The 14415-nt window shown below is 36.7% G+C and overlaps 2 protein-coding genes across 5 annotated transcripts in view; one reads left to right on the forward strand and one right to left on the reverse strand.

Moving 5' to 3' along the window:
• Positions 1-9565, forward strand: part of PDE7A (phosphodiesterase 7A) — a 113593-nt gene extending 104028 nt beyond the window's left edge. Inside the window, exons 13-15 of one of the 2 annotated variants that reach the window (XM_081265939.1) lie at positions 718-1912; positions 3577-5034; positions 7304-9565. In XM_081265939.1, the coding sequence (XP_081122065.1) occupies positions 718-923 (206 nt within the window). In that variant the 3' untranslated portion in view covers positions 924-1912; positions 3577-5034; positions 7304-9565. Of the gene's footprint in view, positions 1-717; positions 1913-3576; positions 5035-7303 lie in introns of those variants that run through there. The other variant, XM_081265938.1, reaches the window with a different exon arrangement.
• Positions 9566-9585: 20 nt separating this feature from the next.
• The window catches only part of MTFR1 (mitochondrial fission regulator 1), a 52192-nt gene continuing 47362 nt past the window's right edge, over positions 9586-14415 (reverse strand). For 2 of the 3 annotated variants that reach the window (XM_081265942.1, XM_081265940.1), the window contains 3 exons: positions 12548-12833; positions 11718-11886; positions 9586-10764 (listed from right to left, as the gene is read on the reverse strand). In XM_081265942.1, coding sequence (XP_081122068.1) covers positions 10696-10764; positions 11718-11886; positions 12548-12833 — 524 coding nt within the window. In that variant the 3' untranslated portion in view covers positions 9586-10695. The remainder of the gene's footprint in view (positions 10765-11717; positions 11887-12547; positions 12834-14415) is intronic. The other variant, XM_081265941.1, reaches the window with a different exon arrangement.

The raw sequence follows: 14415 nt of genomic DNA on the forward strand, positions 1-14415 counted from the left end.
GAGATAGTACTTAGTATGAAATCAGATGTGATGTGCAGTAGAGTATTGTATAACCTACAGATACAAACAATTCTGAAATGACTTGTTCTCCTTTTCTACGAATTGAGCTCCATCAATTATACGAGTTATTTATAAAATAGGATCCTGGCGCACTTTTGATGTTCACTGCAATAATTTTTAAAAGTTAATCTCCCCTGTTATCTTTAAGCTGATTAATTCTTCTTCTGAGTTTTAGTTCTAAAGTTAATTAGACAAATTGTCCAATTATTATCAAGAGAGGTTTCTGTCCCTGAGGGGTAAAGCAGTGAGTTCACCAGTTCCAGTTCTGGCCTCGGCACCCACCTCCTGGAGGAGACACCCCATCTTGGCCTCCAGTTGTCTCACTGAAACTAAACTTTGAGTTGTGTTGTCCTAGTATCCTCAGAGTCCATGTGGCCAGTGCATGTTTGCATAAGTATTAAGATGTGGTTGTTCAACTGAGAGACATAATCAGGAAAGACTTAATAATGTTTACCAGTTTACCTTTAGGTAAAGTTCCATTGAGTTTTTTAAGGAATAGATTCTTCAGAGAAGATGTGTAAGTTACACATGAACACACATATTTAGAATTTTTGAAAAGATTTAGGTAGTATTGGATTAGGACTTAAGAAGGTTAATGTCGTCTAGATCTCTAAATTGCGAGCATTCGTTAATAGCTGTTTTCTCTTATTTTTCAAGGTTTTATGACTTACCTAGTGGAACCGTTATTTACAGAATGGGCCAGGTTTTCAGACACAAGGCTATCCCAGACAATGCTTGGACATGTGGGACTGAATAAGGCCAGCTGGAAGGGGCTGCAGAGAGAGCAGTCCAGCAGCGAGGATGCTGATGCCGCATTTGAGTTGAACTCAAAGTTATTACCTCAGGAAAACCGGTTATCATAACCCCTGAACCAGTGGGACAGACTGCCTCCTGGAGGTTTTTAGTAATGTGAAACGGGGTCTTGAGGTGAGAGAACTTACTCTTGACTGCCAAGGTTTCCAAGTGAATGATGCCAGCATTATTTATTTCCAAGATTTCCTAAGTTGGATCATTTGAACCCACTTTTTAATTATAAGACCTGAACATACAGCAATATGCTTTTGGCTTTTGTGTGAAACCTTGAATACGCAAAGCCCAGCAGGAGAACCCGAAAAGAGTAAAAAAAAGAAGTTTCTCAGTGTGCCACGCATTTTTCAAAGCATTTATTCTTCAAACATGAAACTTGAACTGAATCTTTCAGCAGCAATCTCTTGGAATTCAACCAGTCTGATGCAACATTGTGTATCTGTACCTTCCACTAAGTTCTCTCTGAGAAAAAGGAAATGTGAAGTGCCCAGCCTCTGCTGCCTCTGGCAAGACTCAGTGTTTACAAATCAACTCTGAAAATATTGGTTCTAAATTGCTTTGGAGCATGATTGTGAAGGAACCACTAAAAAAAAAAAAAAAAAAAATTTAAAGATCAAACTTTAGACTGCAGCTCTTCCCCCTGTTTGCCTTTTTTCTTCTTTGGATGCCACCAAAGCCTCCTGTTTGCTGTATTTTATTTCGTGCACTGGAAGCTGAGCATTTATTCCAGTGCATTTATCATAGAGTACCGCCAAGCTTCTACTCCAGTGCTGTTTGGCAATGCAGTTTTTTTTAACTGTTAGTTTTTAATTTGGGGTGGGAGGGGAGGAACGCCAATGTCCTAGCTGTGTTATGATTCTGCAGTGAAGACATTGCATGTTGTTTTCACTACTGTACACTTGACCTGCACATGCAAGAAAAAGGTGGAATGTTTAAAACACCATAATCAGCTCAGGGTATTTGCCAATCTGAAATAAAGTGGGATGGGGAAGTGTGTCCTTCAGATCCAGGGTACTAAAGTCCCTTTCGCTGCAGTGAGTGAGAGGTATGTTGTGTGTGAATGTGTGGATGTGTGTTTGCGTGCATGTTTGTGCATGTATGACCGTGCATGTGTTATGTTCATCCATGTGGGAAAGGATTGGAAATGTAAGCTTTTATTTATTATTTTAGAATGTGACATAATGAGCAGCCACACTTGGGGGAGGGGGAGGTAGGTAAGCTGTAACAGATTGCTCCAGTTGCCTTAAACTATGCACAAAGCTAAGTGACCAAACTTCTCGTTTTGATTTGAAAAAAGTGCATTGTTTTCTTGTCCCTCCCTTTGATGAAACGTTACCCTTTGATGGGCCTTTTGATGTGAACAGATGTTTTCTAGGACAAAATTTAAGGACTAATTTTAAACTTAAAACATTCCACTTTTGTAATTTGTTTTAAAATTGTTTTATGTATAGTAAGCACAACTGTAATCTAGTTTTAAGAGAAACCGGTGCTTTCTTTTAGTTCATTTGTATTTCCCTTGTTACTGTAAAAGACTGTTTATTAATTATGTTTACAGTTTGTTGCAACAGCCATTTTCTTGGGAGAAAGCTTGAGTGTAAAGCCATTTGTTAAAGGCTTTGCCATACTCATCTTAATACGTGCCTGTTGCTGTTAACTTTTGATGAATAAAAACCTATCTTTTCACATTTTTATCTTTGAGATTTACCTTATAACTCAATCCTTTGGAAATCACAATGCTAAATTACTAGGAAGCCAGGGTTAGCTGTTTGACTCTTGGGTTCATTCATCAGATGTTAATTCAGTCAGAGCTATGTGCCAGCACCGTCCTATGGGGTTATCTACTATTATCTGCACATTACTAGTGTGCATGCTGAGGCCTGGTTACATAGTTTGCTCAGAGTCTTGACTAGTAACATGGTAGAGGTCAGCTTTTATCCGGCTCTTGACTCCACAGCCTTTTGTACCCATAGTTAGGAACTGCATAAGACATTACCTCTTGGCCTTTTTAAAGGAAGGTAGTAAGAAATAGCCACTCATATTAATGTAAGAATGATACCACTGGGCCTTTCCTACATCTTCCCAGTTCTATGTTCCTTTGTTATAAGGGACATGGTGCAAACTTTAAAGTCAAACATATTTGGCATTTGTATTAAAGAGTGATTTGTCCAGTGGAAATATAATGGAAGCCACTTCAGTAATTTTCAATTTTCTAGCAGCCACATTTGAAAAAAGAAATAGATGGAATTAATAACATTTTACTCCATTATATCCAAAATATTTTATTTCAACCTATAGTCAATTTTAAAAACAATGATCTTTTTACACTTTTTTAAAAATCTAGTGTGTATTTTATACTTACTAGCACATCTAAATTCAAATTAGTCACATTTTGAGTGCCCAATCCCCACATGTGGCTAGTGGCTAACATATTGAACAGCATGAGCACAGACCTTTGAGGATAGCAGAATTTTTACCAGGGGAAGGCCAAATGGACACTCTTACTAGTGGCATCACCTTAGCAAATTTGGTATGTCCAGGGTCTGAAAGGTCCAGAGTAGAAGCTTACAGACATTTGTCAGTACATGGAGAATAGAACTATTTCATGGCAAAATCACATTAACCAAGTTCACAGTAACTGATATTTTTAAAAACTATCAATATTTTAATTCAAAATGAGAAATGTAACTATCAATCATTCTCTCCCTTTAGGCAAATCTTCTTGAGAAGCCAAATTATGAACAGCCGGTTCACTTGGTGAGCATGGATTCTGAGCAAGGGAAGCAAGTTGCCTCATGCCTCCATCTCCTTATGGAGATAGTCCTGCTGATATTCATGTTTGTGGACCAGGGTACCCTCTTCCCCTGGAAGATGCTAGAGATTCTCTGCCAGTAGTTACTTCTCCACATTAGCTTCTGATTGGCAACTCCATTAGATGTCATTGCCTTCAACATTGTTTCAGTTGAGCTTACCTAGGCTCCGTTCTACCTGTGTGTGCTTACTTCTGCTCTGATCAATTGTTTGTCTTATAGTTTAATACTCAAAAGATTCGCTTACAGTTTCCACATTCTCAGGGGGACACCTTGGTGTTGCTTCCATTTTCCTATCAGTGTAATAAATCCATTCAAAAGTCATGTTTTGTTATGTATATGTGGGAAACACCTTTTATAGCCCTGCTTTTTAAATGGAGCATATGTTCCTTGAACATTGAATTTTGTAGAAAATTTTGAGGATACAAATATTAAGATCACATTTTTTAAAAATAAGCAAATATGGAACAATGTAAAGTCCACATGAATTTTTAAGATAAAATAGGAGACTTTAAAGAATTGTTAAGCATGTAACAGCCCTTTCAGGCTCTTGGCCTAATACTTCACTGGTGAGGGAATCTATTCTTTATGGATTAAGGTCCTTGGAAAGCAAATCTTGACAAGTCCCAGCTTAATGACAAAACTTGGTTCCTGATCAATATTTGTACTCACTGTAAATGTGATGGTTTGTAATGATCCTCTTTGTATAAATAGTAACAATTACATTTTATGTCCTTTGCAAACACGGGAAATATCCTTGTACCTGGTGTACAGGTTAGAGGTGCTAGTAACTCCTTCAAGATTCCAAAAAGGGTCTCTTTTTTTCACAATGCTTTCTTGGCTTTTATTAAGCTTTCTATTTTCTTAAAACCTTAAAATTTTCACATCAGAAGTTTCCAGTGTATCCAAACATCTATAAATATTTTAATGTATAAACTTTGTTTAAATTCCCTATCAATACCTGCTGATTGAGAAAAGACACAATTACCAAAAATAACTAATATGAATTAATATTGCTTTTAAGGAAATATGCATACTAGTCCCTACAGCATCAACATACATTTAAAATATAGTAGAATAGACATGTGCAGCCACTTCCTGTCAAGGTCCTAAAGATGACCTGTCATTTCAAAAACCCTGAAGGGTCCATGGTCTAAAGGTGGGGGGCGAATTGACAAAGGGCACATAATGGGTCTCTATCTTCCTGGTTCCTCTGCTTAGCATAGGGCTGGTATAAATTGGACTATCAGTAAATATTTGTTGAACAAATTAATGTTGAATTAATGTTCCCTTTTTACCTATCAGATTATCACTAAGAGAAATTATACTGAAACTAGTCTGTTTGTGCTGAAGTCATGTGGTAAGCAATATCTGAGTTCCTGTTGTGTACAGAGCATGGCACTGAATGTAATAAAAGGGGTTTTAAAATTGAAAACCATGGTCTCTGTTCTCGAAGTGTTTGGGTGACAAAATAATGTATGAAGTGTTTATCATGTTTATCTATATCAATCAAAATGAGCAAAGTGTTGGAGTGTTGAGAATGGATGACTAATGGTGAAATGACATCATTTCTAGTAAATCCTATGTATAGCTGTTAATATCTGAATCATTTGGCTTCCACATTTGGTTCTAAAACAGTTTTAAATATCCAATGTACTTTTAGTAAAATTCTTTTTTATCAATTACATCTTAAAATCTATACTGACACTTTTAAGTTGTCCTGAAACCAATCTTAGTCTGGTGGGTTGGCAGAGGAAGAAAAACAACCCTGTTTTTAGTATTTGATTTCTTGCTGGCTATTATTTAAGACTGAAACAAAGTGACTTAGTCTATTGTAGCTATCCACTGATCCCAGTCTCTATTAAAAGAATTCCATCTTGTATTTATCTTTAAGCTCTGCATCTAAGATTTTTTTTAACATAAAATTTGTATTTCTTCATTTATTGGGCTATATTCTCTAAAAAAAAAAAATCAGGAAACAAATGATATCACAAGTCCCTTTGCCTTAGCTGAATTTTATGAAAATTACATATTTGTTTATACACACACAACATAAATTTTGAAGGAAATGCCATAAAGAAGTGCACTTGTTTTAATTTGCTCAGGTTGCTATCAAAAAGAACCATAGACTGGGTGACTTAAAAACAACTGGTATTCATTTTTCATGGCTTTGGAGGGTGGAAGTCTAAAATCAGGGTGCCAGAATGGTTGGGTTCTGGTGAAGGCCTTCTTCCTGGTTACATCTTCAGGTGGCCAAGAGAGGGCTAGCTCCCTCTTCTATAAGACCACCAATTCCATCATGAGATCTTTGCCCTGGCACCTAATTACCTCCAAAGGTTCCACTCCTAATACCATCCTATTTAAAGGTTAGGGTTTCAACACAGGGATGAGGGGAGGATGTTACACGTGCACTTAATAACTAACCTTAAAGTTCCTAGGTGTAGAGCTTGGGGGTATGTCTCAGTGATAGGGCACTTGCTTAGCATGTGCAAGGCCCTATGATCAATCTCCTGCATCACACACACTATAAAAATTACTAGGTGAACTATTTTAGAAAACAACTGGGATTTCCCCTAAGAATCATCACAAGATGAGGGTTAGGTTTTTCTATTACAGGGCACAGGGACTCAGATTAAACAGGAGGAAACTGGGAGTTCTAATCATGAGGATTTATGTGGATGAAAATAATGGAGATCACTCCTAAGGCCATGCCTTAGGAAACAGAACCTGAGATGTGATCATTCTGAGACAGAGCTGCTTTCTCCCATACTCTTGGCTACCGTTTCTCTTCCAGCTCTTTCTTTTGCAGTCTCTGTTTAAGGTAGCAGTATAACATGATTTTTAAAAAGCATTATTTCTGTAGCTTATAAGACTTGGGTTTGATTAAGTTACCATATCTTTTGAGTGATTTCCTACCCTGTAAAATGTCTTGTTTAAAAGTAAAATCATGTGTTGACACTTTGAGTGTGCTGAATCAATGCTACTATGAATATGCTTCCTAAGTCATTTCCTCAAAATCGTTGCATAAAATTCCTCATAGGTATAGCTGTACCTCATTAGTATCCTTATTTAAGCTCCTGGTACTACCTACCTTGCTCTCTTAGGTTTCTTATTCAGCTTCCTGGGAAAGAATCTAATTAGAATACCTACTGAGGCTGTGTCCCTGGGCACAGTGTATGCGTTATCAGGTATTCTGCCCTACAAAAGGGGAAGGACAAGGACCATCAGTTTGAATCCCTCCCCCATTAGCTCCCCTGTGCTACTCTACTCCACTTGCCAACACCAGTATTTGAAAATGACTTTCTGACAAAACTCAAGTTCTCATGCTTTTCACCTTTAAGATGATACCAGAAACTGTTTCTGGTTTCATCTTCTTTCATCTTTTGATAAAAAGCATGTCTGACCAATGAGGAGGGATGGCCATTAGGCAACAATGATAGTGGTTCCTTGTGCCTTTGGTAAAAAACCCTTGATTTCTTTCCAAATTAAGGCTTTTCCAGTTGTGAAGAAAGAAGGATGTCTATGTGACATGCATTTGGTATAGAATAGGAAGCATTATTTGGGTTATCTTAACAACTGCTCTCTTGAGAATATCTAAATGACACTCATATTCTACGCTAATCTTACAGGAGTCATCTCACCTTTTCAAGAGGCTGGAGAAGCTGCCAAAGAGAAAAACGTGAGAAGTTCCAGCTGTAGGAACATTAAGTCTTCTAGCCTTTACGAAGTGAACTAAGGACAACAGTCCCCAGAGGGAACTCTGCAAGATTTCTGGGTGCTTGCTTGGTTACACTATTTTTATTATCCTGTCTTCAAGAAAGAGTATTAAGGTCAAGGAAGAGCTAGCTTACAAGGTTTCCAAGAGAAGTCTAAGAAGAATCTTAAGAGATTCAAGACATTCGCTCAGAAGGATGAACCTATAAAACAAGAAAAGAGGTCCTTGTAATGAGCGTTTGTGAGCAGTATTGCAACAGTCTTATTATGAAACTGACTGTCATTCAGCCTGGCAGTCTCAGAGCTGCTTCTGTTGGATGAACCCTGAAAGAATTTCTTGTGCCATGTTCTATTCCCAGAGAACTATTTTTGGAGAAGTTATCAGAACAATATTTTTTCCAAAGTGTTTGTCTCTGGTAACTTATTACTTCATGTCTTCCTCTTCACTCTTGAGACAAAAAGACTCATTGGAATTCTTGACATGGCAAGAAGATGGAATATTATAGTCCTACCCCTTCTATCCCAATCTGTGCAAGTAGATGCATACAATGACACCTATTACAGGTGACAGCCCCTAGTCCTAGGAGAAATCATCATCTATGGTGGTAATAACTCATTTAGCCCTTTACTATTCATAGAATGTGCCCCAAATCATTATTCCATTTTATTTATATATATATATTTGTACACAGTTTTAGTTGTAGATGGACACAGTAACTTTATTTATGTGGTGCTGAGGATCGAACCAAGTGCCTCACACATGCTAGACAAGTGCTTTTACCACTGAGCCCCAGCCTCAGCCCATAATCCTCAATTTTTTTGAGCTAGTGAGTACAATTCCCATTTTTTTAAGAGGGTGTGATATGGCCAGGATCACATGAGGCTCCAAGTCCAGTGATGACTCATAATTTTTGTCTATAAAATGAGGTTCACTGGACTAGTTAAAACATTATACCAGGTTACTTACCTTTGTGAGCTTCAGCTATAAAACAGAGAGTTTAACTATTATTAAGTTCTGACTTCAAGGTATTATGTTGGGTGGGAGCATTGCAACTTGAATAAAGTGGGTGTGGCAAAAAGATAGGAAAACAGATCTCACTAATCCTATACTGGGTTTATGGGTTTGAGAGCCTTGAAACATGGGTGCCTCCAGGGAGTGCCTTCCAGTGTCAATGCTAAGCTTTCTATTTTAGTCAGCTTTTTTTGCTGCTGCAACCAAAGATCTGACAAGAACAATTTTAGGAGGAAAACTTTATTTGGGGTTCACAGTTTCAGATGTCTCATTGCACAGATGGCCGACTCCATCGCTCTGGGCCTGAGGTGATGCAGAACATCATGGTGGAAAGGTGTGGAGAAGAAATGAAGCTAAGGACATAGCAAACAAAAAGCGGAGACAGAGAGAGAGAACAAAACAAAACTCTGCTTATCAGGCACAAAATATAAATCCTAACAGCATGCCCTCAGTGACTCTCTCCTCCAGCCTACATTTACCACTCAGTTGATCCATATCAATGGATTAGTCCACTGATTGTTAAGACTCTCATAACCCAATCATTTCACCTCTAAACTTTGTTGCATTTTCTCACACATGAGCTTTAAGGGTTAACCTTGTATCTAAACCATAACATCCCTTTTTAAAAAAAAAGTGAATGAGAAGTGATACAGTTCATTTTGAGGAGTATATTTCCACTTGAAAAATGTAGAAAGGCAATTACTACAGAGAAGCACCAAGTGCATTATAAAATAACCTTATTTTATAGTGAAAGAAAAACATATAAGCACTGTTGTCCAAGGGAAATAATAGTTTGCTTTATTTTAAAATAGTAACTTCCTTACACTGGAGCACTAGCCAAAATTCAATACTGATGCAAATATAAATTTCTTAGGAGCCCAAAATATGTGTCAGGTGGATTTTCTGAATTTCTTAAAAGGCAGAATTTTTAAACCATATCAAACAATTAGAAACAATATCTATCAACAGCATGCCACAGTTTAAACCTAAGCCAAATAACCAAACTATGTAAATTATCTCAAATAATTTTTGTTAATATTTAGGAGAACAACAAACATTTTTAATAACTTAAAGTGAATTTCTACTTATCTCCTAATCCTCCCAGGAAGTATAACTTTTCTTCACTAGATTTAAATTTTAAAAAATTCAAATATTTACTCATGGTCATGGTAAGAAATTCTGGCATTAACTATTAGCTGAATTTATCACAAATAAAAAATCATGAAAGTTTATTGAGCACTTACAAATGACCACTTATAGCAAGTCCTTATAAGCCCTGGATGAGAAAGGCAGTTCTCCACTTTCTAATAACACCTAAGGATTACATTGCATAATATTAATTCATCAGAACAGCATTCTGACCAATGATAAATAATATATAGGAAAGTCATAGTCCTACTTAATAATGTTTCATTATAAATATTTTGACCAATATTAAAAAATTTTAAACTCCATTATGCTGACATTTCCAGAAGTATTATCAACTTAGCAATGAGTCATTTTTATGATGCCATTTATTAAACTGAAAATAAAGGAAGATGGCATATCTGGTTTATATTTAAGTGATTTAATTCAATAATTCAATCTGTCACCACTTGAAAAGTACATTTGTTTCCTCAGCATTGGATGCAATGAGGTACAAGCAGCCATCCTGGTTCTCAACTTCCCTCTAATGGAAAGCATATGGAATTGCAGCAGTGAACATCAACTGGTTCCTATTCAAAGCTCCACTCCAAAAATGTGAGAGAGAATCTAAGATAAAAGTTCTATTAGAGGCAAGAAGATTCTAATCTCAAATATTTTATTCCAACAACTTACATTATACCAGCTGACCCATACTGAATAGTAAATGCTCACTGAAAACAAATGAAGATAATAATACCCTCATTGTCATTCACTGATAATTTTTAAACTGTTTTATATCCAAATATATGCATATAAAACATTTGTACAGATAAATTAGTGTTAAGAATTTTAAAATGCACAGTAAAATCCACAAATGTCCTTTCTATGTTCTGAAATCTTTCAAATGTTTTCAAGATTGGAGGCTTCAACATCCTGGCTAAATGTGAAAAACATGTCAGAATTCAGTATGTTATAGGAGGCTCCAGAACTGACCATCTCATAAAAGCAAAACAAAGTTATGGTGCTTCCATTATTGCTTAATCCTCTAGGTTAAAAAGTACACCACTGAATACTAAAGCCAGGTATTTACTAAATAGTGTTGATTTCTACTAGCCAAATTCAGCCCTCCCAAACCAGCTGAACCAGGAGTTTTTTTCAGCTCATTGTCCATTAGGAGTTTGAAACATTTTCAATTAAAGCCTTCATTTTTCCTGTAGACTTCAACATATGTGGCCCAAACTGGAAAAGAAAGAAAAAGAATAAAGATAGACATCAGTTCCTATAACAGTAATAATATATCCCACCCCCATCATGGATCACAGGGCTGGGTATGTTCTGCATGAAAAACCAAGCAGATACTAGTAATGTTAAAACGTTTATGAATTAAACATTGTTATAAACACAGGACACAGCAACAGGATGAAAGACAAAGAATTAGCCAGATTTCTTTCTAGAAAGGAAAACTATAATTAGCAACACCCTACTTCAGTGCAAGTTTACTTCTGAGTAAAATAACAAGCCCAAATTTTCCCTTGCAATGTCTAAACGACAGAGTTTTAAGGATACCATAATTTGATATCTGCCTCTCTGGAATAATGAGTACCTATTCCCATGACAATTACAAATAAAGGGAATGTAGAAATTAATACCGAAGAGCTTCTATGAAACCTGCTCCATCTCCATCTATTATACAGCACCCATATACAACTGGGTCCACACCTCAGGTATCACCCTATTCAAAAGACGTGACAGGGTTCACTAAGAAAAATGATCTGGCTTTGAGTTTCTGTATCACAACATGTGTACTGCCCTAACATAAAAATTTTATTACAGTGAATTTCACTTCATTATGCTTAAAAATATAACCCTGTATCGGAAATTTAACATTAGAGATAGCTAAGCATGAGATACAGGATTAACTTTTGCTTTCTTCTTTATGCTCTTATACAAGTTTTATATTTCGAAATAAACAACTATCATTTTTATAGTAAAAAAAAATTAAAAATATAAATGCTAAACAAATATATTACCATTTTTCCAATTACTTTCAATCTATTTGTAGATAAGGACAGAATCCTGTGTCACATTCTATTGAATCTTGCAGAGGACTCAGATGAATGATTGGCAATGGCAGGGACTCAGTCATGGTGTGAACTGCCACGTAATAAGAAAGAATATGGGCTAATACTCACCAACGCTTTCTCTGAGGTGGCCTCTGATTCAGACTTTGGAACTCCTTTTTCAATTTCTCCTTGGCTATTGCTTCGATATCGATAAGCAAATTTCTTTTTCAGAGCTTCTGCTATGAGGGCAGCTGGATCAGTAGCATCTACTGGCTTGGGCTTTACATCTTGCTCTGACCTTAGAGAAGTGAACAGAAACCAAGGGGACAGGCTCATACACTGTCATTCCTCCGGGAAGTACTGTGTCAGCCCTTGCCTGACCAATAGTTCTTCTCTAGCATCACAGTTACTCCATAATGGCACTGACAAACTTTGCTAGCAGTGATATGGAAACCTAGATTAAGGCTAAACAAAAGTACATGAGAGTCCCATAAAGAGTCACTCGGTATCTTCAGAATACTGTGTTCTCCTTTAGAAACTAGGGTTCCATCTTCCATGTGTATACAGTAACCACCTGTATAAGAACATAACACATCCTTTTTTTTTTTTTTTTTTTTTGGTACTGGGGATTGAACCCAGGGACTGTGTGCATGCAAGGCAAGAACTCTACCAACTGAACTATACTCCCAGCCCAACACACCTTTTCTGAATGAATGACTACATAGTCACAATAGAGACATTACACAAAAGGGTGATATTAAATGGGAAAACTAAAAAAATCACCTGGAAATATTAGTCGATTTTGCTACTGGTATAGGAGGAGTCACTGGGACCCATTTTTTTTTTTTTTAACTAAAAACTATTCATGGTAGTCAAACAAAATTCCTCAAGAAGTGTGGTGTTGGTTTTACATGATATTAACAAATGGGAAATCAATAAAAAAGTACATGTATTCTTACCTGTTAACTGACCGAAGTTTTACACTATTCATATCTTTAAGGATCTCTAGCATATTTGGCATGTCAGATTTCTTTGGATTGTTTTTAGCCAAAGTCTTTCCAGCATTGGCTTTTTGCTCTCTTCGTTCTTTAATCAGATCAATAGCAGATTTACTTTGGTGGAGTCCTGGTGGAGGTGGTGGAGGAGGAGGCAACGGTGGTGGTGGTGGTGGTGGTGGTGGCGGCAGTGGTGTGGAGGGAGGAGGTGGGGCTGTGGAAACAGATGTGGCAGAAACCAAGTCACCTACTGAAGAAATAAGAGGAAAATATGCACATACACACCCACACAACTTAATCCTGCTGGTAATAAAGAAAATAATAGTTTTTAAAAGTAAATGTATGTTTGTATTTCTACAAACAATATCTTTAAAAAGAATCTCAGTGTGTAAGGAGAAAAGCAGTTTCAGTTACTTCCTGAGAAATGCCTGAATCTGATCTACTATCTCATTCAATTCAAACTCTCCAGATGGAAAAGTTCCATTTAACTTAACGGATGTTTCTGTGACATCAAAATGCTCAAGTTTGTAGCACAATGTATAATCACTTTTAGTAGAAATATAATGCAGTCTGTATCACATAATCACCTCTATTTTTAATATGTACAGTTTGGTAATTTAGTACTATTATAACTATTGGAAAACACTTTGATAAATTTGTGGTTCATTTAAAGTATACTTTCATATAAGCTAAAAGCTTGCATTACGGCTGGGCTCAGTGGTGCATAACTGTAATCCTAGTGTCTTGGGAGGCTGAGGCAGAAGGATTGCAAGTTCAAAGCCAGCCTTAGCAACTTAGCGAGGTCCTAACCAACTTAGCTAGACCCTGTCTCAAAATATAAAAATAATAAAAAGGACTGAGGATGTGGCTCAGTGGGTAAGCACCCCTGGGTTCAATCCCCAGTACCAGAAAAACAAACCAAAAAGTGGCATTGACTAGAATAGGTACAGAAGAAATGTTTTAGAATTACTGTTGAACAAATTACTGTTGAACAAGCAGAAGAAAAAAAAAGTGTCATATTTAAATTTCAAAATAGGAACTATAGAGTTATAAAATAAGGACCTAAAATTCATCTGCATAATTGGAACATAGAGAGTTGTTTACTGGTTGAGGAAATAGCACTGATGGAAAGAATTACTCAAAAAATTCAGATTATAAGTAGAACATCTAAACTCTAAAATTATCTACAATTTACAGTAGTTTTCCTAGTTTGCCAGAAGAGGGAGGTAAAGCAAAAGAAAACAATTTAAAATTAACAGAATTAAAAGGCAGAACTTTAGGATTTTAAAAAGTTACATGCTTATGCAAAATTTACTGAAGGAACACCCATTATCCCTCCAGGACTTGGTTCCCAGAGCTCCTTCATGCTATCATGTCCAGGTTGGATAAGATTTCCAAGATGGCACAAGCACAGAGGCTCAGAGGCAAGATATCTGACTATCCTATTCTTTCAACAGAGCTGATTAATCCTGGATCATGACTTGGGAACAGCCATGGGAAAAACCACCACTATATGCCAACAGGTTAGTAGGCTAGGATTTCAAGCCTATGGTTTCTTCCCCAAAGCAGCAGTAACATCACACTAATTAAACCAACAGTATTAGACAAGGAGTTAGAAGACCCAAGGTCAGATTCTATTCTTTGCAGCTGCTATGTGGTGAAGACATTTCATATCTTTTCTGTATTTGCTTGAACAGTAACTCAATAATATAGGTACTATTATGCTGATATTAAAGCATGAAAGGGAGGTGAAAGTACTCCTAGACTACCCAGGTCCTGCAGAGAAACCCAGGCTCCTTTCACTGGACAGAAATCCACAGAATGACCTCATG

This window comes from Spermophilus citellus, assembly GCF_964194105.1.
Source record: "Spermophilus citellus genome assembly, chromosome: 14".
Lineage (NCBI taxonomy): Eukaryota > Metazoa > Chordata > Mammalia > Rodentia > Sciuridae > Spermophilus > Spermophilus citellus.